Below are 26,874 nucleotides of genomic sequence, written 5' to 3' on the forward strand. Positions count from 1 at the left end.
TTGCCTGCAACGAAAGCTGTTAGCAAAGGAAGAAACAGATTCTTTAAAGCAGGGTTGTGACTCTGTGATTGGCCGTTGCCATTTGTGTATGATTCTGATTGGTTTAAAACGAAGGGGAACGCCTCCAACAGCTGATTGGAGTTAGGTAGAGCGTTGATGAAGAGTGAGGTCTTCCTGAAAGGATTTACACTGAGATACATTTCAATCAGGAGAGACTAGCTGCAGATATGCGACAGTTATACACGGCATGATAAAATATACATTTATTAGGAAAACAGGTGAATTGATTTAGGAGTGCATGGATTAATAGTTAGGTCTTCCTGAAAGAATTTACGATAAACTACATAAAATATGTTAAGCAGTGTAAAGTGGGACAGTGTTTCCCTGTAGAGGACTCCAACACGGGGACACTACAGCTGCCGTTGGTCGGAAAAACAACACAGAGACGGTGCGTTCACTGGAAACTCGCCAGCCTCGTGGTGCATTTCAAGTCATTGTAAAATACCCTTTTCCCATTGGGTGCTTGTTATTGTCGTTTACAAGAAACATACTTGTGAAAAAAGTCATTGTTAAAAGTTATTCTTATTATATTATTGATCAATCATTTGATTTTGACCATATGGCTTTAGCAATAAACAAGACATTCTTTAATGTCGCTGACTGTCGTTTTGTGCTCCTTTTTATGTTTTATTTTATGTACATTGTACATATTATTTATATTTTGGTTCAGGAACTGTTAGGCACCGGCACCATTTTAAAATAATAATTAATAATTTGTATTGATCACCAATGGGGAAACTACATTTTACACTCTGCTGTTATTACACACTACACACACATGCTCAGGTCCTATACAGGCACTAATGGAGAGATGTCAGAGTGGGGGGGTGGTGACTGCTGAACAGGCGCCCTGAGCGGTTGAGGGGGGTTCAGTGCCTTGCTCAAGAGCACCTCGGCAGTGCCCAGTATCTCTCCAGCTACCAGTCCACGCTCTGTACTTTGGACCGTACAGGGACTTGAACGTGCGACCCTCCGGTTCCAAACCCAACTCCATATGGACTGACCACTGCCCCCCCAAAGTCTTGTTTTAGCACCAGTATTGGGAAAAACCCAAACAATACCCAACCCTATTGCTTCTTGTATTATACACTTGTGATGTGGGAGGCAAATTAGCTAAATAATAACTAATTACTAATAACTAAATAATCCTGGACTAAATAAAAGTCAAGGTAACTGACAGCAGAGCCAGGATCAACAGAGCACCAAACGCCTTGGAAACCACGACTGACTGAAGAATGAAAAATAGATAGGAAAGCAAAGTGCATCCAAATGGAAAGAAGTCAGTGTTTTCCTCCCAGAAATAAAATCAACTAACTCCAACAAGTTATTCTTATTTCAAACTGCTTCCACAAAGGCCCTTTTCTCTGAAGTATTAACACTGAGATTAAGGGAATACAAAAGAAATATCGGAGTTCCGTTGAGCTTTTCCTGGCATCGTTTTAATCCAACAAAGGTCTTCTGCAGGCCAAAAACTTGGATGTGTACACAGCTACTGAATAGATTTAATCTCTCTGAACATGGAGAAAATAGTTTTGATGTGTACGTGTGATCTAAAGCCGAGCAATCATCAGAGGGTTTTCCTAAAATTGTGGTGAACCCATATTTGTTCAGACAAAAGGTTTCAGTTCATCAGCGGGCATACAACATGGAGGGATGATTACTGGTGTACATGGAGAGTGAAATGTTTCTTTGTTGATCCGTATCTCTCGTGGCAGCGCGGCGTATCATTATCCAATCACAGAGGAGAACGGCCGTACAAACAGGGCACGCCATAATTGACGACGAAGCACAGCAATCTGTAATTCCATCTGCTCTCCCACCAAAAGCATTTAAATAAAAGAGCAGAATGGGTCAGGTAATTAGTCTTTTTCTCGTTCACACATTACAGGATTTATGCTGGCACAGCAGGCATAAATAAATACAGAGGTTCCCAGCAAAGACGCAAAGGAAACGCAAAAACCAAGTCTGAATATTTTGGATATTTCCCGTTTTTGTTTTTTTGGAACTTGAATACATTTGGCATTTAATTGTGATAATTGTATTCTTCTTTACATCAGGATTATTATTAAAAAGCTTATCCAAATAGCATCAACAACTTCCATTATTTCCATTTGAATAACATTGTGAGAGTACATTGTCCGTGCACATTAATCTGCTGACACAACAGTCTTAAAGGTTCCATCCCATGAAAATGTCCCTTTATGAGGTTTTTTAACATTAATATGAGTTCCCCCGGCCTGCCTATGGCCCCCCCAGTGGCAAGAAGTAGTGATAAGTGTAAACCTATAAACCTGCAAAAAGTCCATATCATGACATTGTGGCAGCTGGATGTATATATCCTGGAGGGTTTGTGCTGTAAATGTAATATCTTGGATTAGGGACGCTCCAAAATCAATCATCAGCTGTCGCCGTGGTCCTGCTACACCTACTCCCATGCCCTGTTACGCCCTGTAACGTCCTGCTATGCCCTGTTACGCCCTGTAACGTCCTGCTATGCCCTGTCACGCCCTGTTACGCCCTGTAACTTCCTGCTATGCCCTGTCACGCCCTGTCACGTCCTGCTACACCCTGTTACGTCCGGCTGTCCCTTATTACGCCCTGTAGTGCCTCTGTGTGCTATAAACTACTACACACTACTATTATTACTCACTGTTCCATTATCTTTTATTGTGAGTGTTATTGCCGTGTTCATCACACCCCCAACCGGCAGCCCGGGTCTGTCCCAGGTTTCTTCCTAAAAGAAGTTTTTCCTCTCCACTGTTGCACTGTTGCTTGCTCTGGAGGGAACTGTTGGGTCTTTGTAAATTATAGAGTTGTCTAGAACTACTCTATCTGTAAAGTGTCTCGAGATAACTCTTATTATGAATTGGTACTATAAATAAATTGAATTGAAATTGATCCTTCTATTTACACACCCTGCAGACACAGAGCAACACTTTCATTGGGTGTCTTCTGTGTTTTCACCTGGCAAATGTAAGTCCAACTTTTGCATTTCTTTTATGGGCTTCAGACTGTGTTTTTAGCTGCTAAATGTTGCACATTGTTTCCTAGCTAGTGGCTTACTTGGTCTGTCTGCCAACTGGACACCCAGTTACACCCGATTTATCATAACTTTAAAAAGAATTGAAAACAGCTGCTGGCTCCGGCCAAAAACACAGAGTGGTGAGACTGAGAAAACAGTAAAGCTGCAGGCCGGGAAACAACAACAAGTTGTTGTTAAAAGGTGCTGTAAACCTCTGTGTAGCTTGGGTTAACTTGTACTCCGGCAGTCTCTGTGGGTTCATCACTGCTTTCACATACAAGTTGTTGTGTGATCCATTAATATGACATTGCTTTTAGTTGCTGTGAAGCACCGTCCTTACCTAACACCATCACAAGGGCATCCGACTGGTGTGAACTAGTGGTTTTGCATTTAGATTTTTTAAAGATGTAGGCTAGATTTTAGGTAACTGAGTAACTGAGCCCATGAGGAGGGCATATGACTGGGGTTAAGTGTTTCCTCTTGTAACTCAGTTTTGCTTCAGTAATGTTGCATTGAGCTTAACTAAAGGCAACCCAGACACACAGCTGCTCAAAGTCAGAGCTTTCCTAGGAACAACAATCTCTGCTGGAGGCGAATCTCTGATTCCCTAATTATGTTAAGAGCCGATGTAGATGAAACGGTCTGAGAGGTCGTTATGCCGGGATACCTCTGACACAGCTACAGGGCAGGGACAGATGTGTTTGTGCTTCTGTGGGTGAAAGTGGGAGAAAGTTACAGAGAGGGAGCGATGGGGTGGAGGAAACTTATCATAATTACGCATAATGGACGGAATGCACCTTTTCCTAAGGTAAAAACACACAAGGCAGGATATAAGGTGGAAAATGTGTGTCCGGCTTAACTTGGTCTGATTAATTTTATTAATGAAACTGTAAAAGTGTAAATTTGTAATTTCACAGAATAACCTTTTCATCTTCTGTGTGTTTTTTTTCCCTGGTAACCAATTTCACAAGACAATAAAGTACCTAGTGGCAGTGTTGTAGCTGCCAGCCAGCTGGGAGGAGGTCTCGGGAAAGACCCAGGACTAGGTGGAGGGACGTCTAGCTCGGAGGAGGACTCGGAAGACTCAGGACTAGGTAGAGGGATGTCCACCTGGGAAGAGGCCTTGGGGAATGATGATGATTGAAGAAGATGCTGAGTTATGCATGTATGAGAGGAGGCGCGAGCTCTGGAGGGCTCAGACCTGGGAGTGGGAAGGATGAACTGGAGATCGGGGTGGAGGAGGGTTCAGTCATAGGCTACATACATTCAGGAAAGTTAAAAAGTACCATTACATTAAAATATAAACGGGCCTGACTCAGTTAAAAACTGGTTTCCAACAGGTTCCTGTTCTGCGGAAACATAACACATGGTTACAGCACGTCGGGACAGACATTTATAAAGGACATCAATATGGACTAGACAAATTCGGACAACTAAAAAAACACTACAGTTTCGGCACATAAGGACAGAGATATTTATACAAGACATCAGTGCAAACAAGGCTTGGACAACACATGGGCAATTAATGTGTGCAAGTGTAACTGTTAAGAAGGAGATGTTTGCTCCTTTTTGAAATATGTGACGGAGGATAGTGTCCTATACAGTCTATACACAGTATAGAAAAAAGATTTTGACCAAAGTTGTTTTTATACGGAGGAAGTGGAATAAGTGCCTGTGAGACTGATCTAGTGAGGCGTCATGGACTCATGTGTGTCGGAAGAAGTGCATCGCATAATTCAATGCATAATCAGCCAAAGTCCACATGTTTACGCGGGGACCGCATTTTTTCAAATATGCCGCACTTTTGCCGCATTTCCACGCAAAATAATTCCGGCCTTGCATGATTTAATAATCCCTGCATTTTTGTTGCTAAAAAATCCCATTTCTCTTAGCAGAAAGTTGAAAAATGTTGCTAAAACTACTTCTGAACGTACACTTGTTCCACCAAAACAACTTCCTTCCTCCTGGCTCCGTCCGGTGCTTAGCCCCATCCAAGATGATCTTTATTGGTTTAAAGAAATGCTAATAAACCAGAGCACAAAATTAATATCAGTGTAATCTTTGGTTGTGACACTGTTTCAAAGATTTACTAAACTGTGACCCCAAAATTACGCTTTGTATAAAAACCCTAATGGCTGCTGGACACAATTTTTTCCTGTTTACCAACTGGGGGAAAAAACCTGTTTATTTTACTCATGGCTTAGTATTTGGGTATGAAAAGCAAAGATTGACAGTGCACCTGTGGACTGCCAATGAAGGAGCAACCCTTAAAAAGAGAGGGGGAAGAAGAGGGGGAGTGGCTGCCTGCGAGGTTCCTAAGCTCTGCGAACCACTTCAGTTCTCACTTGAGTGCATCTCTTTGGGCCTTACCCCACAAAGACCCCCACCTAACGGCTTCAGATTGAAATTCCTCCACTCTGCAAGACCCTGTGCTCTCCGTCCTCCCCCAACGCTCGGCACACACCAAGGGGCATTCAAAACGCATTAACAGCAAATCAATGGGAAACGGTGAAACAAGCGCAAAAAAAAGAAAGAAAGAGAAAAATCTCCTTAGCAACATAATCTAGTTGGCCTGACGAGAGGAGGAGTGAAAAGAAAAGAAAAAGACAGGGGCGGTGGTGCCGTTTAGGGAGGGAAGAAGAATTGGATACAAAGGCCGGGCACACAGACAGCAACAAAATTGAAAATTAACACAGAAGAAACTGTTCCTTTTTTCATGGGAGCACAATCAGCTACATTAAACCCGAGCCGGCCCCCCCTCCTCCTCCTCCTCCTCCTCCTCCTCGCCTGGCCTTCATTCGCCTCCTACGGGACGTTGCCCTGTTTCAGAAAGCTGTGGAAGGTATAGTAACCAAAAGAAATGTTGGCAACATACATGGTTACCATCAAACATGTTTTAAGGACAATTTCTCCTATTAAAACAAAATTGAAAGAGAACTTGTTTTTTGACCACATTTAGACTTAGACTCCTGATCCTTTTGGGATCACCCCGCAAGGAAATTGAAAATCCCAGCAGCAATTTTCAGCAAGAAAAAAACAAACAGTATAGAGAGAAAAGAATACAGTGTAAAGATAGCAATAATGATAGTAACAATGGTAATAATAATAATAAGATTAAACCTTTGGCTATAAAAATACATTACAACATTTATCAGGTAAGAGATCTAGAGCCATCATAAGTGGTTTCTGTATTCTTAACCCTTATGTTGTCGTTGGATTAAATTGACCTGTTTTCAGTTTTAAAAAAAAGTCTCACAAACAAATGGGCCGTCAAAATAAGCACTGAAAACGTCAACATTAAAAATATCAAAAAACTTTGGAAAAAGCACCCAGAAAATTGAAAAAGTGACAAAAATGATGGGGAAAAAAGGGATAATAATGTTGAAAAAAAGTGACCCAATCTTTATTTTTTCATCGTTGATGGGAAGACAACACAAGGGTTAAGACATCTTTAAATATGGCTTCAATTCCCTTCTAAAAAAGACCGCAATAGTGTATGTTTGCAGACCTTATCTGCACGTTCACACACACCGTGGGATGTAAGTTGTCTCGTCTAGCCGTTAGACAAACACAAAGTTCGGCTTAGTGAGCTCCCGCTCTACGTCTGGGGCACTTGTCTCTTGAGGTGTGATGGTATTAGTCCTGAACCTGTTGTCACAGAAGTTTGGTACACAAGTTAGGAAGCACACGCAACACCGTTAACGTTAACCTGCCAGTTGTGTTAACTTGTGTATATCGGGGGGCAATTAGCATGGAGCAGGAACTCTGGCCACCAGCAGCCCTGTAAATAACCTCTGACCCCTCCTACATGATCAGCCCATTGAGAGGAGGGCCAGCTTTAATTAGGAGGTCATTAAGAGCCAACCTCAACCCACCATGGGAGCACATAAAGCCAGCCTCACTCCCACCTGCAATCACCAAATCTGCACTCCGACTCTCATTCAAACACAGCTGATACTCCACAACACTGCACACTGTGCATCTTGTTAACTGTGTGACATATTTAAAAAATAAACCCGCTTGGCTTTATTGTTATACAGTTTTTTTTATTCAGTATAAAAATGTAATTGAATTTGAGTATAGGTAAACATAAAACCTGATTGGCTGAAAGGTTTAAAATACACTCAGATCGTGCCTCATAGCATGAAATATAGAGGAAGTGAAAAAAAAAAAAAAAAAAAAAAAAAGCCAGTGAAGAGTCTAAAGAGGTGAAACGACAGAGTCAGATAGAGAATAAAGGTGGAGAAAATAGATGACAAGGGAAAGAGTGATTCCAGAGCCCTTTTATTCAAGCCTCTGATTTCACACCGGCACAAAGAGCTTTGGGGACGTTTCATCCTTTTCACATTTCTTCTGCATTTAGTCAGTGTTATTCTGCGGTGCAGTGTCTCCTATGTGGGAGAGGGAGCGCTGCCCGGAGAGGAGTCAGCTCCATTCACAGCTTTATAAATCACCTCAGCATGCGCAGACCGTGGCCAATCGGCCAATTACGCCCCCCCTGACACACCGGGGCTGATAAAGAAGGCCCCGGACAATAGGATCACAGGCCAGATAAACGACCCTTTAATGAAGTCGCCCACAAAACAGGCCAAAACCGCGCGCCCCACTTACGTATTCCATCACGCCGTTGCCCTCACATTTCCTCTTGCTCAGCCGCCATGGCAGGCACAGCTGGGGAGAGGGGAGACACAGAGAAAGAGAGGCAGAGTGAGAGAAAAAGGAGAGAAAAATGACTCTGTGCACTGACACTGCTAAGCCCCCCAACCCAAGGCCCCTTTCAGACTTTTGGCCGAACAAAAGCATCTGTTGCCATACTGTGCCCTCAGACCCCCCTTAACACACACACACATCCACACACACATACTCAAGTCGGGTAAGGAGCCTTGCAGGAGCTAAAAAAGGCAGCACTGGGCCGTATGCAGCTGAGGCTGCTCACCTTGTGGCACAACCTATTGTGCGCCCCATTCCAGGAGCGTCTCCATCCATCTTTGTGTCTCGGGACAAATAGAGAAAGACAGAGATAGACGGAGAGAGAGAGAGAGAGAGAGAGGCACAAGACTGCAGCTGTAGGATGAATAGGAGAGGGAATGAAGGGATGAGGTGGGAGTGAGAGTAGAAGGGGGCAGCTGCATGGTGGTCCCACCCCTCCGTCCCTCCACCTCTAGAGTGTTTTTTGGCTTCTCTTAGGATTCAGAACACAAACAACTCCAAGCTAAGTGCTACAGACTGTCCCTGTAACACCACTGACAGACAGACTGTGCACAGAGAAGGGCAAAGGTGTATGTTATTACCTATACAGGTTTCACATGTAAACCTTCATCGGAGGGGGGGGGGGGAGGTGGAGAGTTTTCCCCATGAAATAGCTTTAAGATGGGAAAAACAATAAGCTCAATAAATTAAGTCTGCCAGAATCCTTTACAGCATTCCTGCTCTAAACCACAGCCTGTTAACATACGTAGCCATTCCTTCAGGGTCAAAATATTCAAGATGTCTTGTGCAGCCTACTATATACATTTCTCCCAAATTCAGCACATTATTTGGCATCTTCGGAAACTTCCGGACATCCACTAGAATAGTGGGAGTGGTTGCCTGCAGGCATGAGTTTGAAAAGACGCTGCTTGTTTGAATGAATGGATTAATAAAGGTGATATGCATACAAAAATGCAGTATAATTATGCAGTAATGCATTATTATACTGCATTAATGCAGGAGCAGCATAACACAAACAATTACAGATAAATTTCATGACAAAGTTTTAGTAAAAAACTTTAATAAGCCATGTAAGTATACATATCATCAACAAATTGTCCTTTTTTGAGTTGTGGTAGTATTTAATTTGCTAAAGATATATGCAGCTCTATAATTTGATTGCACAGTGCTTTATAATAGGCTCGTTGGAGATGAACTGCGCCTCGCCTGTGAAGTGGACGAGAGCAGGTGGCAGCAGCCGGGGGCGGGGCTAAAATCCGCTCTCAAGCTGGACAGTTTGAAGCCGTTTCCTGCAGCCTTCAGGCTGGAAAGGAAGTGAAGAAACACTGTGGTCCGATTCTGATTCAATAAAATGTTATCAGATCCATAGATCAGCTTACACAGTCTCCAGTTTTAATTATGACAAAGTAGCTGTCAAAATGCTCTACCTGTGATACATTGCTGATGTTAATTAACAACAGACTGTATATGATCTGTAATCTTAACAGATTTATTCTCTCTGACTTCTTAGCGTCACTATCAGCCACACGTGTTCTGGACAGAATGAGCCTTTAAATAAGACTAATAGCAGTAAAATCCCTCTGATTCAAAATCAATAAAAAGTTTATACAACACGTCATTATGTTGAGTCGATTCTAAACCATCAGCTGTCAGATCAGCTGAGAGGCCTGCGTCTCCCAGCATGCCCTGCTGCCGCCTCGATCTCGAGAGGTCATCGTTGCCCACGTGTGCATGACGTCAGAGCAAGTCGGGATCAAGTCATACACAAATCTACCCAGCAAGCATTGGGCAAAGATCGCCGGTAATCGAGTCTGCGCAGACCGAGCTCATCTCGAACGAGCCTAATGACTGCAGTGAGGTCTGGCTTCCCATTGGTTAAAAGGTGTAACGTGGCGTTATTGTAGTAATGCAGTCAAAGCTATGGAGAACACTCATTTTTAAAAGGTTTTAATCGTTTAATGGGATTTTGGTAACATTTATATTTTTTTATTTTGTGCTGTGCTGTTCAGGGAAAACCACGTATCTCCAAATTTAGTGATTTTCAAAAAAAATCTGAAAAACTGAACCATTAAATTGAATTTTCTTTTGTATTCCTTAATCCATAATCTGTCACAGGACAGCAACAAAAAGATGAAAACAAAACATACAGTCATTGTACACAAATATTCCGTATTGGTTTCTTTAGCAAACCACAGTCTAAATAGCGCATTAGGTGGTTGCTATAACGACAGACGACGCCAATAAAATGTTAAAGAGTTATTGCAGTTTAGAGAAAAAATAAGCCGATGACAATCAAAGCTGCAGGTGCAGTAGGGGTGTCACCAAGTTCAAATCCCTCCGCCCATCCCTCCTTGGCCTCTCTTTAAACAGTCGCCTCCCTGAAGGAGGGTCAGGGCGTCCAGCCGGCGTCCTCCGTCCTCGAACGCCACGGGCCGAACAACTAGCCTCGGGCCTCCTCGCACCCAACCCACTTTTTTATTCTTTGTGTGTGTAACCTTGCTCCTGCAGAAAACTTATAATGGATTAAATAAACACATAGGTCTTTGTGATGAAGTACCTTCCTCTAACATCCTCTACTTTATCATCACAAGGCTTAAAGCCTTTTAATTTTTTTTCTCGAGAAGCTCCTTTACTGTGGGCTGGGTTTTTCTGATTTATATGTAGATCAGGTCCAAAGATGCTCCTCCAGTGTCCTCACTGTACAGATATCGTTTTTTTCTCCATCCACACAAACATCTCTCCTTCACATGTAAAACAAATTTACTCTCTTGGGCATTGTCATGCTTCAGAATGAGACTTTTTAAGAGTGTGTTTAGCATTCAGGTTTGGTCATTCATTACCCCCGTCTCCGCCAAGAAATCTTTGTTTGGCCGCTCCTCTTCAAACTTTGGAGTGTCACGAGGGGCGGGGGGATCGATTTGATTCTAATCGGACCATGAAAAGAACATGATCTAACTACTTTCAGACCGGAGTATATTTAGGCCCACTCCTCTTTACACTCCCCCTCTCTCCATTCCCTCCCCACTTTAGAGCAGGCACAATGAAGCTGGCCAATTTGAAAAGCTTTGAATGTCTCGGCAATGACTTTGTGAATACAGGGGAGAGAGATTTGGAGAGAAGTGGGAGAGAGCGAGTGAGGAAAGCAGAAAAAAGGGGGAAATGGAGGAAAAAAAAGGCCAGGGGAGCAGACATAAAAATTCCAAGAGTTGTTTAAGCGTGGGTTGGTTCATTTGCATGACAGCGCCATGTGAATAAGACTGACCTCTTGGACCGCCCCAGTGCTAGGCCGAGCTGCAGCCTGACGTGAAGGCTTTGACCCAGCTCATTGACTCTGAATGGATACGCTGTCAAAGGGAGGGACCTCGCAGCTCTCAGCCGGACAGGCATCTGCAGACCTCCTGTTTGACACCCAGCTACACCTCCATTTCCATCCCCACTGCTATCACAGAGAGCCCTGCACACACACACACCAAACCATTAGACAGATCTCCAAAACTGCCTTATCGCTGAGCCCCAGGCCTGCAAGAAAAATCCCAGAGAAGGAAAAACCCATAGAAACAGTTAAAACATTTGCAAAGACCATTCTTTACTTCTTCGGAACAAACACACACACACACACACACACACACAGGACAGGTGCAGCAGAGCTCTTGCACGTGCAGCTCCCATAAACACGCTTCACTTGATAGCTCTATGATTTACTGCAACAGGCAGGTGAGAGGACATAGAGTGGACCAGGGGGGAGTTGGAGCGATGCGGTCTGCATACAAATCTTAGGAGCTGCCCCAACATCCCCCTCAACCCCATACAAAGTTGCGACTCAGTGCAAACACAAAGCTCAGACAGCTCACAAACACTCTTTATCTGGCTGGCACAGAGCTGGGACGGTGCAGACAGGAGCTCCTGACCCCCGCTGTCTAGATACGGTGAAAAGGAAGGCCACTGCACTTGGAAATGCAAACAGTGTGGAGCAAAACACTTGTTAAATTTCTATAAATTAGCTTTCAATGAGAAGAAGACCAGTGTGGTGCAATGAATGGCTGATTATTATTGTTGGAGAATCCTTTTACAAAGAGCTAGGTATGTGTGCTGACTAGAGCCGGCCCGCAGCGTAGGCAATGAAAAAGAACAAGTACAACATCAAAAAACAACAAAAACGCAAAAAACATTGAGAAAGCATGAACAATTTCAAAAAGCATGCAGGGCGGACGTTGAAAAAAAACACTAAAATTAAAAAAAAAAGGCTCAAAACATTAAAAATAAAATAAATAATTTAAAAAAAGTGACAAAAAATGTTGAAAAAAGCAGATTAAAATTGGTTAGGGCCTGCTCTGGTACAGACATACAAAGTATGCAACTCTAAATCATAACCTTATTTCTTCTAATTTCTATTTCTTCACCCACATCCCCTGGGATGTGGGTGCTTGAAGAAATAAGGTTATGATTTAAATCAGAATATCAAACGTTAAATTATATATATATATATATATATATATGTATAATTTAACGTTTGATATTCTGATTTAATCATTTGAATTTGTATGTTTTATTTTAAAATACTATCATCCTATCATTGAGTTTATGTCCACTGTACATCACTGTGCCATAGAGGAAGAGTTACTGTATGTGCTGTACTGTATTTACAAAATATGACTTTTTTGGTGTTTTATCGTGAAAACTGAAGTTTTATAATCAAGTGTTATCAGTAAAATACATTTCAAGTATTAAAACAAATAGAACCATTTACACACAGTGGTCCCTTATGTAGTTATATTCATAGACACATATACAGAGACGTTTATGTATGTATATATATGAGTGAGACAGGGTGTTTGTGGCTCAGTGGTACATTAATTGCCTCCCAATCGGAAGGTTGGTGGTTTGATCCCTGCCCCTGCAGTTCCATGTCAGAGTGTCCTTGGGCGAGATGCTGAACCCTGAGTTGCCCCCTGCTGCTGCACCCTCAGAGCGTAAATGTGTGTGAGTGTGTATCTGATGAGCAGGTGGTGCCTTGTACAGCAGCCTTGGCCACAGTGTGTAAATGTCTGTGAATGGTTCCTTTACTATGGAAAAAAGCTTTAAGTAGTCTTTAAGACTAGAAAAGCTCTGTATAAAAAAGCTATATTTCAGTAACATATAGGCTATGATAAATATTTATCATAGCCTATATGTTATTGAAACATCATTTCTGATGTGTTTTTTATGTTTTCAAGGTTTCTGTCAGGTTGTCATTGCAATACATCGTATTTTATAAAAGTGATTGTATATTTTGAAAGAAACTTAATTTGAAAAGAAACAAGCTAACAGAAAAATGTCGTGGAGTAAAAGTATACATTGACATTAAAATTGAACAGTTTAAGTCTGGTACAAGTACTTAAAATTGTACTTAAGTACCACCAATTTTTTAACACCAATTTTTTGGAATTGTATTCATGTATAGGCGTATGTATTGCTTATCTATTTGTCTGATTCTAAAGGATGTATATTCTACGGAAGAAGATAAGGGCCACGTGTGAAAAAATGTATTTGAGTTCTGACTCTATTCTCAGAATTCTGACTTTTAAAAATACTGACTTTAAACCCAGAACTCAAACACATTTTTCCCATGTGCCCCCCCTCATCTTCTTCCATAATCTTCCTCGAAGAAGAAGCAGAGGTCTATGTTTTTAATAAACATGTCTAAAATTGAAATGAGGGGAAACTGACCCCGAGTCCAAACATAGCATTTGGACGATTTTCCAATAATTCAAGAAACTTAATACTACATACATCCTAATTTGACCACTTCAAACAGCTTTATTCAGCAAGTTATACTGGAAATGGTCAAGAAAATTCCTAATAGCTCAAAATGGGATTACAGCCTGTTCTGATTAGAGTTTTGCCCTTTTGAACTGAATCACATGTCTTATAAAATAATATGGCACATAGAAAACAAACAGCCCTCTAGGCTGAGTCCCTGGGCTGACTCACTGAGCTGGAGGTTGGATGCAGCGGTCCGCCAAACTCCAGCCAGTTCATGTGATGCCCCCAACGGCCTGCCGCACAATTAGCTGCCTGTTGTGTGTAATAAGCTCTGCTGGGCTTAAAAACACTTTAAAAGAAATGTTTTTTGCTATTAAACCTTGTGATGCTCTCTATACATGCCTCCTGTTGGGTGGATGCGAAAACCAATCTCACAATTTCTAAAGAAGAATGAGAAAGAAAACAAGAGATCATTTCTCATTAGTAATGTAGTCGAGATCTAAAGTCAAACCCGTTGTGATGATCAGAATATTCAGTTACAATTTACTTTGAAATCCCATAAACTCTCTACTTCTTTAACAGGGTCTTCAACATATGAAGCTAAACTGATAGTAGCCGTGAAACCTCCTTCCTTCAGCTTTTGCTTTTTTGAGCTCTGAATCAGAGAATTACACAAGATTTTGCAAAGTAAATGAGTGTCTGTGGCTGCCTACTGCCAATTAACACGTATAAATCTGATTATCCTCTCATAAAATAGAATACCATGCGCCGGCAGGAAGGAACAAGGATTCATCGTTAAATATGAACAGTGGAATGGATGTAAATACACACTAAAATGCAGCTAAAAAACAGCTGTAACAATAAAGAAGACAACAACAGAAGAAGAAATCACATCGGGGCTTTCTTCATTGTCCCAATGAGCCGAATCCGTCTCATAGTCTCAGAGTCCTGACAGCTCACTCTCGACCTTCCCTTTAAACTTCTGCATATCTTCCAGTAAATCACACTATATTCGTAATAATAGATGGGGAAATATGGCCATCATCTTAATTGAGAAACGGGAAAGCTTTCCCATTTGTTTGAAAAGCCTCTATTTGACCTAAGACGCAGGGAACACCGCGACGAGCTTAGAGCGGCGAGCTGACACTAACAGGCAACAATGAGAATCAACATAACGACAAACTCTACTCGACATGACACTTTTCTAGATCAATATTAAAATCCGGAGAGATTACACATGGGAAAATAAATCAGAAACATTAGTCATCTAAAACTAAAGTCCCCTGACCTGTCCTCTTTGGCTACGATTAGCATGAATGGGGAACAGCATGGAGGATGCTAATTAAAGCAAAAGCTGCAGGTTCCTGGAGGTAAAAAAAAGGAATAAAGACGTGATTGACAGGTATAAGGTGCCGATAATGTGGGGAAGAAACAGTTGGGTTTGTTTGCTTCTTCACAGAGCTGATAAACATGAGGGCAGAGAGATTGCGGCCTGTGCCTATTCATGGACGCCGGCGGGCGACAAAAGACGCGGCCCGGACACACATTCCAGCCTGCTTCCGCTCCAGCACACAAGCTCAATCCCAGGGATTTCCCCTTTCAGAAAGGGAGAGAAAGGGCTACAATATCACCTCCTTTAGATAGAGGGAGAGACTGGTCGGGGTAACCGGGTGGAGGGACTACTGTCATTCACTTCTTTGAAACATTTCCTGATTTGGGCTTCGGGGGAAGTCAAGATCTCTCTGTTTATGAGCAGAGGAGGGGTGGGAACCCATCAGGTTTGGCTGAGGCTGTTCAAGGAGAACGTGATTGCTCTCCATCTATAACCACAGTTGCTTTTAATTTGCAAATCGGAGTCGAGAATGTGAATCCATGGTGGAGTTGTGCCGTGCAGAGATGAGCATGTGTTCAAGTCTAAAGGCGCGAAAAAGCCGAGCATTAACGACTATATAAAACAGCATCTTGATCTTCCTGGGAAACCAGCGAGGAGCACAATAATGAGTCCTTACAGCTGATCGCTCCTGCAGGGAGAACATGTACTACAAAGTGACCAACAATGGAATGGCTCCCTATTACAACGAGGATAGAATTTTAGGACTGTTTGACAACTCAAGCAAGAAGAGATTGAAATAAGGGTGTGTGCGCTGCCTCTGTAATGGCATTTGCTTATTCTTTTGGAAACAACAGAGGAGGCAGAGGGACAAATCAGGGCTCGAACAATGAGCGTTAATAAAGACGTTTCTCCGGGCGCCACTATCGGTCGGTGTTTATCTCATTTTCGCGGCTCGTTAATTGTGTGCGGCAGACGCGTACACATGCTGCTGCGCTGAGTGCGGACATGCAGACGCACTCGTTGGCGCAGGGGCACACTTCAGTCTGGAGTGTGTGGTCTGAGCAGCTCTGCGAGACTGAGAAGCGTCTCTCTAATTAGAGGGAGCCTGGTGCAGGACATCTCTATAGGCCATCGCCAGGGCCCTCGCTGGCTTTGTTCAGCAGCCTCTTCTTACACCGGAGCTGTCACTTTACTTTTCTATAGGGGTGAGCGCCGTGCTCCCTGACAGTGTTGTTGTCTTTTCCTGATCACAGAAACCGTTTGTGGACGTTTGTTTTTAAAGACATGAGCTGCAACACAACACGCCCATGTTGAAAGAGATGTAGTTTCCCGGAAATGGGGGGGAAAATGTCGATTCACGCGTGTATCGTGATATTTTTCCGACGATTTTTAAAATCGATTCTTTTCCCCAGCTTTGATATTTATTTATTTTTTACCAATGACGTGTGATTTTCAGTTTGGATCGCACCTCGTACCCCAATTCTTCTAAGGCGTTTATTCGGTGCTTACAACATGTGTTCACTGTGTATCACAAAGTATTGAGATATTTTTGCGACAATTTTTTAAAAATGTATTAATTCCCGCAGAATCAAGATTTTTTAACTTCTACTATTGATTCACCTACATATTTTCTATTTATGCGTTACCTCCGACGGAGACCAAGAGCTGTGATTGGTGGCTGTGTATGTTCAAGGCAAGGCAGCTTTATTTGTATAGCAATCAGGGCAATTCAAAGTGATTTACAAAAAATCTGTTACAAAAGAAACAAAAAAAAGATAAAACACAAGTATAAAATGTTAAAAATAAAAACATTAAGACAGATAATACCCTGACCCTATCCCTAACCCACTTGAGACTTCCTTCACACTATCAATGTTAGCGCTGCCTTTCGTGATCATCCTCAGTGTCTCTACCCTTCACGACTCTATTTTTAGAGACGTTACCTTTCGTCTCCTTGGACTCTTCTTACCCACTAATTGAGCAAATCTGGTGCTGCCTTTCGTGTCTACTTAACGACCATCTTTGCACGATTTTCAGGTCTTTCAACACTACACATTCACACCTTTTCTTTAGTAGGTCAAGTATTACCTTTTGAGTCTCTCTTTCTCTGTATTACACAACCTTTATACTTATTCCTTTTCCTCAACAAAATTCATCATGGGAAGTTAAACATTAAAGAAAAGGAACTTTAAAGGAACTTTATGTTAGCTTGGGGGCCCCCTTCTATAAACTCTGACCTTTCCACCCCATAACTTTCTATGTTACCTAACATGTTATCTAACAGGATACCATACATAGAGAATGTTTGCTGTATTGAGAGCCAGAGTGAGTGTTCATTGGGTTAGGTCCCTCTCCGAGCTTCTGCAGAGCTTTTAAATTGATGCTGAAATTCTTTGATATAATAAAACGTTTAAATCAAAGACAGTGTCAAGTGGATTCCTCATAAACACACCATCCAGCACGTCAGACACCAAAACATCATATCTGTTTCCAGCAAAACAGAGCAAAAATCATAGTTATGTTCTTCTTTACAAATAAATGTCAGAGTGACTGCCATGTGACAGGGCTGTAGTCAAGACCACCTTAGTCGAATCCAAGACCAGGACTAGTCTAGTCCAAATCAAGGCCGAGTCCAAAGAGGTTAGAGTCAAAGAAACGACCGAGTCCGAGTTTTTGCCTCCAATATTATTATTATCAACATAATAAAGACACCTGGACTCGGTCAAGGCTAAAAACAATATTTGGCAAGACCAGTGGCCGAGACCGAGACAAGTCTGAGTCCAAATACTAACGAGTCCGAGACAAGTCCGACACCATAGAAAAATGGTTTTGAGTCCGGACTCAAGTCCAAGACCGGCCTCGAGTACTACAGCCCTGCCATGGGATGTGCATTCTTTTTTGAAAACAATTAATTTGCAGAAATGTCTCATGATATATTGTCTCTAATAGTGTATTCTTCCACTTTGATTTTTGTTAAAGAAGGAAAAGAAAATCACAATACATTGAAATGCTTCTAGAATCACAATTAATAAAAATTGCAACACAAAATCGAATCAGCACCCATGTAGCCTATCGAGAAAGATTTGAATCGGGACAAAAGTCCCAGCCCCTGATCCATTTTGGCGCAAAAGAATTGAAACGGTAGCTTATTGATCTTGACTAACTCCTGCTGTGAGACATTAAAAGGGACTGCTTTGCTTTGTTTCTCCCTGGCTAACTTGTCACGGCGTTTTAAAATGTAATTATTTCTGACTCATTTTTGCATAGGAACCTAATTATTCACTGAGATATAAATTAGATTCCACATTCATGGAGACCATGAACCCCCTAAACTCCTGCAGGATGCTATTCACTGGCAAGCCTCTTTCTCCCTCTTTTCTCTGCAAAACCATGAGATGGAGAGCAGCCACTGCAGCTGCTATTCACATCAACCAGATAATTGTTAATGAAAAGTCATTGCGTGGCATTATGGTGTCCACAGGATCATTGTTCATTTTCCCCCATCGCCATTGAGATCTATATGGAGGACCAGAGTGTTTCCTTTGAGTTTTGGTATTCAGGATCTGTTGCCTGGTAACTAATAAAGGGGGAAATCATCCACTGTATTGGCCAAGATGGGCCGCAGACTGGCCCTGCACAACAATGCAACGTTTGTAAAAAGGCGTTGAAACAAGTTAATGACGCTTGTTCAACAAAACATTAATGGACTTCTTCACGCTATAATATGGCATGGGATGCGATGTGAATGAGAGGGGGGAACTTTAGCAGTGCACTTTTACAAAGTTTGTGTGTTTTTACTACTGGGAGGAGCCTGTTGCACACGCACACACACACACACACACACACAGACACACACACACACAGACACACACACACACACACACACCTTTTCCCCCTCTCTTTGATGCACTTGCACACACTCTCATACTAGAAATGTTGTTTGCCACTCAGGGGGAATATCTTAAGACTAACTCAACCTCTCAAGAGAACCAACTTGTTTTAAATCCTCTATTCAAATTGTATTTTCATGTTTTTGAATGGGCCAGTGATTAATTACCCATCAGCATGATTTAAAAAGGGGGGTGAATAATGGAGGGCAACTGCTGCACTTTGTAGTAAAAGGCGCACAACATTGGAGAGAAAGAAGAGGCAAGAGAGAGAGAGAGAGGTGGGGCCCTGAGAGCTGTACACATTTCTCATTTTAGTGTGTGTGTAATCTAACATTTAAACAGTGTGTGATATAGCACAGCTCCATTGGTTGCACAGGCTTCTTGTAACCGAGCGGACAGAATAACTGCAGCCCTGTCACCCCGAGCAGAATGAAAGGGAATCAAAGGATTTTTCCCTTAAATGGACTAATTTTCTCCTTGAATTATGAAAGTAATGGCTAGGTAACAGCCTGTGCTCAGTACCCGACGGCTTAATGCTTCCTAAATCCTTCCACGTGGCTCCACTAGTCCTGGCAATTAGGCCTCATTATAGCCTCATAAAGGATCTCATTTGTGGGATTACTTAATAGACAATGAAATTTTATCGTGCAGAATTATGGAAAAATAATATTAGAGCTCGCATGGTGTGTTGAGGGCGCGCGCCACGCATCATTCCGCCTGATTGGGTCTCTCTCTCTCTCTCTCTCTCTCTCTCTCTCTCTCTCTCTCTCTCTCTCTCTCTCTCTCTCGTTTCAGACTGTTATCTGTACAATAACAACTCTGTGTCTTCCTTGTCAAGCGCTGGATTCACTTTATTAGAGCAATTACTGTCTGCGTGACAGACAGACGCGTCTGTTTGGCTCCTAACCGCGGTTGGATTTTAAAGACTTTGTAATTCTTTCAAAGACTGCCTTCTAACTGACGCTTCAATGCGCGCTCCAGTTTGCTCTAATCATGTATTTACTCCTTAAGGAGTTTTTACTTTGGAAAAAAAAAATGTAAACAAAGCAACAAAAAAAAGAAAAAGAAAAAGCCAATTATTAAAAACTTGGGAGCCACTCCCAAACAGGCCAGTTCCATGTTATTGTGTGAGGTCAGAGGAGAAACTAACACACGTTGTGTTGGATGTGCGGCGCGGGGCTGCCGACGGCCCGCCTCTGTCTGAAGGGCCGAGGCGTTACTGGGCACATGAAAGCAGAAGCTGAACTCACCGGTGACCCGGCCGGGGATCAAACTCGCTAATTATTGTCACAAGATGAGGGATTACCGCATTTCTGAAATAGCTGGCTGTTTACCCCCGCACAGACCGGCCATTATAAACACTTTCTAATTGAATCCTAATCGCCATCGAATAACCCCTGCAGCCCAGACTCGCCATCACTTCATAATTCTTTAATTGCCATGGAGGTGAAACTTGGACCAACCGGATTCAAGGTATGAGTAGTCTGCAGGGCAAATTAGTGTTTAAATAGCAGCGTGCGCAATTCCTTAAATCGCATTCGGAGGGAGGGGGGAATTAAATCGAAATGAAAGTAGGTTTGGAGAGAGTCCATTATATAGCTTTACATGCCAGACTTCATCACAGTCATGTTAAGAATATGAATTCATCTACTGATTGAATTTGGGGGGGAATAAACACCACTTTGAGACATTGGAGACAAATACATAGATTATTCTGTTCTAACCAACCCACTGCACCTGCTCCCATCTCTCAGCTGTTTCATCTGACTTATATAATGCAAATACAAAAGACATTTTACAATTTCTAGTTTTCTATCTGACCAGTTCCTAAAAATCCTATAAATACAAATTTTTTTAAATATAATTTTGAAACAAAAATATAAAGCTTGAGATATTTCTGAAGCTTTATATTTTTTGTTTTTGTTATTGTGTGACATCGTTTAAAAATGATTCTTATTGGATATTATTGGTCTGCTGAAGAAAGCCCTGCAGTGCAACTTACAGTTCATAAGAAAATATAAAAACATGTATATATGTTGAATGTGGCTGGTTCTGGTATTCTAGTGCCCAAGACGTTCCTATATTCGGGGATGAAAAAAAAAATAAAAAATGTAAATCTGCAAGTTGTGATTGGAGGCCCGGAGAGACGTCACGTGGTTTGGGTCGCTGACAGTATAAACCTTTGGAACCGGGTGCGCACGTGGGTGACGCAGCAGGGCCAACCCTCTTCGGGGTCCCTTTTGTTAAACCATCAAACATAAGCACCTTTGGAGATCCCGAGGGGTTCAGATGAGAAACAGCTATCATCTTGTGCACGGAGAGATCAGTTATCAGCAGCGCAGCCATGTCGAGGTCTTTTTACGTCGACTCTTTAATAATCAAGGATACGGTTCGACCTGGACCGGTTGAGCATCCAGGACAAGACTTCCTTATTCCCATTGGCATGCATTCTCCCAGCGTCATGACGGTCACCGCTCCCGTGTGTCCATCCAGGAAAACGGGGACTTTCTGTGTTTGCCCGCTGTGCGTCACGTCCCACATCCACTCTTCCCGCAGCGGCATACCCATGCTGAAGAGTCAGTTTCCAGGAGCGGAGGCGCAGTACTGTCAGAGGATAGCGCATCATCAGTCTTCTGCACTCGCGCACCCGGGACATACACCTGTCTGCACGCCCACCTTCAGCGTCACAGATCCCAGGAGATACCACTGTCTTTCTATTGGTAAGCCACCTGTTTGCTCCCCTCTCCACTCACAGCACCACCTGTTTGACAGTCTTCCTACACGTTGTGATGTCCTTTCAGTTAGATTATTGCTTGGCTTTTGACGCACGCTGATTTGCGCGCAATGTTTTTTGCGACAAAGCTGAATGAATTTGTTTTTCTCCAACAGGCGCCTCCGACAACAGCCACATACAGAATGGCAAGAGGATGCGCACGGCTTTCACAAGCACGCAACTCCTGGAACTGGAAAGGGAGTTTTCCACGAACATGTATCTCTCAAGACTCAGGAGAATCGAAATCGCCACGTATTTGAGCCTGTCAGAGAAGCAGGTGAAAATCTGGTTTCAGAACCGCAGGGTGAAGCACAAGAAGGAGGGGAAAGCCACCCAAAGGAGCGCGCACAGCGGTTGCAAGTGCGCAACCGTCCACACAGACTACTCGAGGTCAGAGGACGAGGAGTCTCTGTCTCCGGCCTCTGCTTCGGAAGAGAAAGAGGTGTCACCCATCTGAGAGAAACACGAATCTCCAGATCCCACTGCTGGGACTTCTATCTGCCCTGCTGTAGCTATGGGTTACAGCGTTTCGCAACCTCTGGGCCAAAAACCTCCTGCATGAAGTCTGAGAAAAAAAGTTTCACAAACGTCAGTTGTTCTTCACTTCATGTTTATCCTGCTTTTAAATTAAAGGAAAAGTGTAAATACATGTTTGGTGAAATAACGGGACTCATCACCTATGTGTGTCGTAATGATGATGTAATTCTGATCCCCCAGGGGTCCCCAATACCCAGGTCTAGTTCACTATCCCCAGTAAATGTTTTCAACTACTGCCCGACATCCCATTACTGTCGGCTAAGTTTTGTGGTAATGAAAGCCCTTTGAAATAGTAAAGGCCTGCCCCGTGTGGAACCTGTGCGCAACCATCTGTAAACTATGTATATGTGTATTTATTGTAATAAACATGACGAGTTGACCTAAGAAGCTGTCAGTGTGTTGATTATGATCAGTGGTGTGTTCAGGTATAAAAATAAAGCACCTAATGATGCAGATATTTCAGTTGAGACATCTTCAAACCGAAATAAATTTATTATTGCATTCAAAAATGAAAATAAATAATCTACATTATTATTATTATTATTATTATTATTATTATTATTATTATATTGTGATTATTATCAATGTATCGAGACATTGATAACCAGGAAGCACTGGTCCTATAGTTATAAAGATATACTGAAAAATATAAAGTATCCACTTTATAAAAATTATCCCATACATTATATATGAGTGGACAAAATATTTGAAACACCTTTAAAGACAACTGAATCCAGTAAAATACCACCACTAAAAAAAAGAAAGTTGGATCAATTTCCCTGGAAAAAAAAATGCATTTTAATACATTAGATCAAGTGTCTACTTTTCTGGCCACTCGTGCGTAAAAGCTAGATCTGCACAGGTGCACATTAATTATGAGTGCAGTCAGTTTTTCCCAACCTTTCCAACTCTTTTCCATCAATCGACAACTCTAAATTTGAACCTGTCATTACAATGGCTGCTATCTTCAATAGACTAGCCAATTTTCACCGTGCGTTTTATTTTATTTTAACTTTTTTGAAATAAGAAGTAGCACAGCTCCATACGATGATACGAGCTATTTCATTCCCAAATGGATGGAGTGAGCTATATGAAAGTGTAGCTGTAATTTCTCCTAAGATCTGACCACAAAAGGGTACCCGATAACGCCCCTGGGGAGCAGCCAATAGTCCATTAATGTCCACTTTTGAAAGGATTTTGGGTTGTCCAAAGCGAGTTTAATTGCGTTTTCGGTCCCACGTTGGCTGATTATGCTGCTATTGCTCGAAACCACAGAACAAGGATATATAGAAGTGGGCAAAGGCTTTGACAGGTTAGATTGTCCTGCCTTGGGACTCGCATTTAGCCGGAGACCCCCGACGGCTGTGTGCTCAGAGAGCTTTGAGGGACAGCTACAGGGTTCCTCCGAGCGAGAGAGAACGATTTAGTCACTGTTTCATTAGGCACTATTTGAACCTTTCAACTTATGGTGAATTAAAGGGGCACGCTCAAATAGAAAGACTGTGAGGGGGGATTACGTAGGAGGGGACACTGGAAATTAGCTGACGCCTAATTTAACTCGGTTCTGTCAGAGTTTGGGATACATTCCTAATTGAGAGGGGAAGCAGGTGAAGTTTTGGTCCCACGCAGACCCATTCAGGGCGCGAATAAATGGTCCCCTTTCACGTCCCGCTGGAGATCATATATTATTGGGGGAAAGCCACCTAATGAATATATATTGAAGTTCCTATTAATCGAATTAGAGTTCCCTTGCAGGTGTGAAAGACCAATGCAGCGTTTAAAGCCATTCACAATGGAATAAACCGCAGTTTTGGAGAAAGACTCCCCCGTTTTCAGCCCCACAGGACGTGACCCCAGACTGGAAGGCCACTATGAATCTCATTCTGACGGTGGATCTATTTGTCCAGGTCAAATGGATAAAACTGTCACACTCCCTAAAACTTTTTTCATGGCATGCATCAAACTAAATGTGGAAAACAATGCCAAGCAGAGTCTGCGGAGTGTAAATTTCAGATGAAAGAGACTATATCTAGCACTTTACCGAGAGAAACGAGGCCACTCCAAAGACGCCAGGCCCTTGCCACCATTGAAAATGTGGCGATTACGCATGACAAAAGACAATTAATAAGAGCGCTTTTCAGCCGGTTGCAGCTGCTGTCTCATGCCGAGAGATGGAGGCTCGAAGAAGCTGAAGTGCCGGTGTGGAAAAAAGGGAGATCAGCGCTGTCTTTTCCCGAAGAGACGTAGGACACTTTACTGAAGAATCCGCGGTGCAACAGAATCCTCCCTAAACGTGTGTAAAAGCCTGGTGGCTGACATCTGAGTGTGGAGAGATCTGGAAAAGGAAGATCCTTCCTCTGAATTGTGGAAATCATCACAGCTGTATAGCATGAGTTTTTACTGAGCTGGGGGGAAAAGGCTTCTCTTACTTTGCTCCATGGTCTTGGAACAACTTGCAAAACTTGCTCCATCTAAATGATCTAGTCCCATTAAATGATTTGAAGGTCATGTTGAAATGCCATGCAACTTAAAAATGTAGTTGCCACATGTGACCTGTTCCTTTCCTCCATGTGTGATGCTCTGATTGTGTTGACTATGCTGTGTTTCTGTTTAAATTGTAACTGGTGTGCCGTCTGGCCAGGTCTCCCTCGGAAAAAAGATTTCAATCTCAAGGGACTTCCTGGTTTAATAAATAAAAATAAAACGAGCTGCCTTTTCTGGGAGCAAAGAACCGCTTACACCTCTTGGAAACGTTGTGTACAGTTAAACAATGATGGGGGCCCCTCACTGTTCCCCACCGAGGACCAGACTACATGGGAAAACGGATCAAGTGTTGGATGTTAGATTCGGTACGCTACTTTGTAAATAATGGGGGGGCAGTGTGTGTGTGTGTGCGTGTATATATATATATATATATATATATATATATATATATATATATATATATATATATATATATATATATATATATCTCATAACGGTGACAGTTTTAAAGTAAAAGCCCAGTGAAACACTATTCATTTGTTCTAGGAGTTGGCATATCAATGTGCTTTCTGTAAAAAGGGACTTCTCTTAGTGGTTATATCATCACCATAATTAAATCCTTATCTGTTGAAATGTGACTACATCTGTTCAGGTGGGTGCAGTGTTACTGTGACAAAAATAAAAATATACGTACAGTATATCACTGCATTTTAACTTAATTCCCCTCTATTCTGTTTGCAATAATTTATTGTTTTTGACATGTAAGGTGTTTTTCTTTTGATTTATCAAAACTCACCGCCAAAGCTTGAGAGCTCTCTCCACAAGGCCTTTGGGTTGCCCTGCAGTCCCCTGCTTCAGAGAGGTCAACGCTCCTGAGGGGGGGGAATAGGACGGGAGAATTTTACCGATGCCTTTATTCATTCTGTATTTATAGATAAATCAATAGACAGTGCTTTGGCTGAGAGGCGCCAAGACTGATTTCAGCACGCTGGACAGCTCCCACGGGGACCGCCGCCCGAAGGCCGGCGTCCCTCTGCGGAGTCGTCCTCAAACTCCCGCATCCGGCCCGCAGGGCCGCTGGAGGTCTCCGTGCACTCAGTCAGTCCTGCTGGGTTCTATGTCCTCTCGACCACAGACATGGCACTGGCATGCATGCGTTTATCCTGGTTTTTCGACCTGACTAACAACGTTTTAGACAACAACAAAGTGGATGCACCGGTCAGTTTATAGGTTATTACACACCTCAATCCGTGCGCTGTTCACTTGTGCACTATCACCATTACACACACTCTACCATAGTAGCTTACCTTATTAGAGCCATTGCATTTCTGTGACTGATTTTTATTTTTAATTTTATGAATGTATGATATATGTGTGTATATGTGTTGTGTTATGGTTGTCTTGCTACTGGATGCCTCAAATTTCCATCAGGATGAATAAAATATCTATCTATCTATCTATCTATCTATCTATCTATCTATCTATCTATCTATCTATCTATCTATCTATCTATCTATCTATCTATCTATCTATCTATCTATCTATCTATCTATTGGGAGCAGGATGAGCTCCAAAGGCTTAAAGAGTAGCCTAAAAACAGATTTTTTCGTAGTTTCCTTTTGACACAGGAAGGAGCATGTGTAGAAATGATCAGCAAAAAATGCTCAGTTGGTCCAGTGCATGATGGTTTCAATTGGCTAGGTCCCCTCTGAACGTATAGACAGGCTACTTAGACACATACTGCGCCTTTCCCAAAGCCCCCTGGTGGACAGTCTGGGGCCAGTCCCCATGAGGCAGATGAGTAATGTGGGTCAGACCAGTGTCCCTTACTGCTGCAGCGATGATGTGACAACGTGGATTTTAGACCTTCCTCCATCCAGCTCCATCTTATCTTGTATCTCATGTAACCTAGTGAAGAACGTCTGTTCTGACTCAGCAAACCTCTCGGTGATATTTGGGCTCATTTGTAAAAGACAGTGCTGATTTGTGCTGGGGACTTGTTTGTGGCTTTTTATGTTGCGGTAGTGGTAGTTTTTTAAGTTTTGGTGATATATATAATATTTGCCTTTTATCACTTTGGATTTATAAAAAAATTGAAAATGTTGTTTTAGGGAATGTCTGCATAAAAAAAACCTGTTGAATCTTTTTGTTTTGTTTTGTTTTTGTTTTTTTCTAAATTGAGAAGCTCAACCCGAGTTGATCGCGGTCCACCGAAGTTGAGAGCCTTTGTTTGGAGAACAAGGGCACTGTTCTTTAAGGCAACATGTGGAAGTAATTGCGCCAAACGGCTGCGTGGAGCTGGGGGTGGAGGGGGGGGGGGGGG

General features: G+C 42.4%; 1 protein-coding gene and 1 long non-coding RNA gene across 2 annotated transcripts; one reads left to right on the forward strand and one right to left on the reverse strand.

Annotated features, from left to right (window-relative positions):
- Positions 1 to 370: 370 nt before the first annotated feature.
- LOC117950195 lies at positions 371 to 25,204 on the reverse strand. Its single transcript, XR_004657834.1, has 4 exons — positions 25,194 to 25,204; positions 17,638 to 17,641; positions 17,474 to 17,477; positions 371 to 676 (listed from the first exon to the last, which is right to left on the reverse strand). It is a non-coding gene; the product is annotated as an uncharacterized LOC117950195 (long non-coding RNA).
- On the forward strand, positions 20,960 to 22,451 carry gsx2 (GS homeobox 2). The gene is made up of 2 exons (XM_034880963.1): positions 20,960 to 21,477; positions 21,647 to 22,451. The coding sequence occupies exons 1-2, from the start codon at positions 21,102 to 21,104 to the stop codon at positions 21,985 to 21,987; spliced, it is 717 nt and encodes a 238-aa protein (XP_034736854.1). The 5' UTR covers positions 20,960 to 21,101; the 3' UTR covers positions 21,988 to 22,451.
- Positions 25,205 to 26,874: the final 1,670 nt, after the last annotated feature.

Source organism: Etheostoma cragini, chromosome 9 (assembly GCF_013103735.1).
Source record: "Etheostoma cragini isolate CJK2018 chromosome 9, CSU_Ecrag_1.0, whole genome shotgun sequence".
Taxonomy (NCBI): Eukaryota; Metazoa; Chordata; class Actinopteri; order Perciformes; family Percidae; genus Etheostoma; species Etheostoma cragini.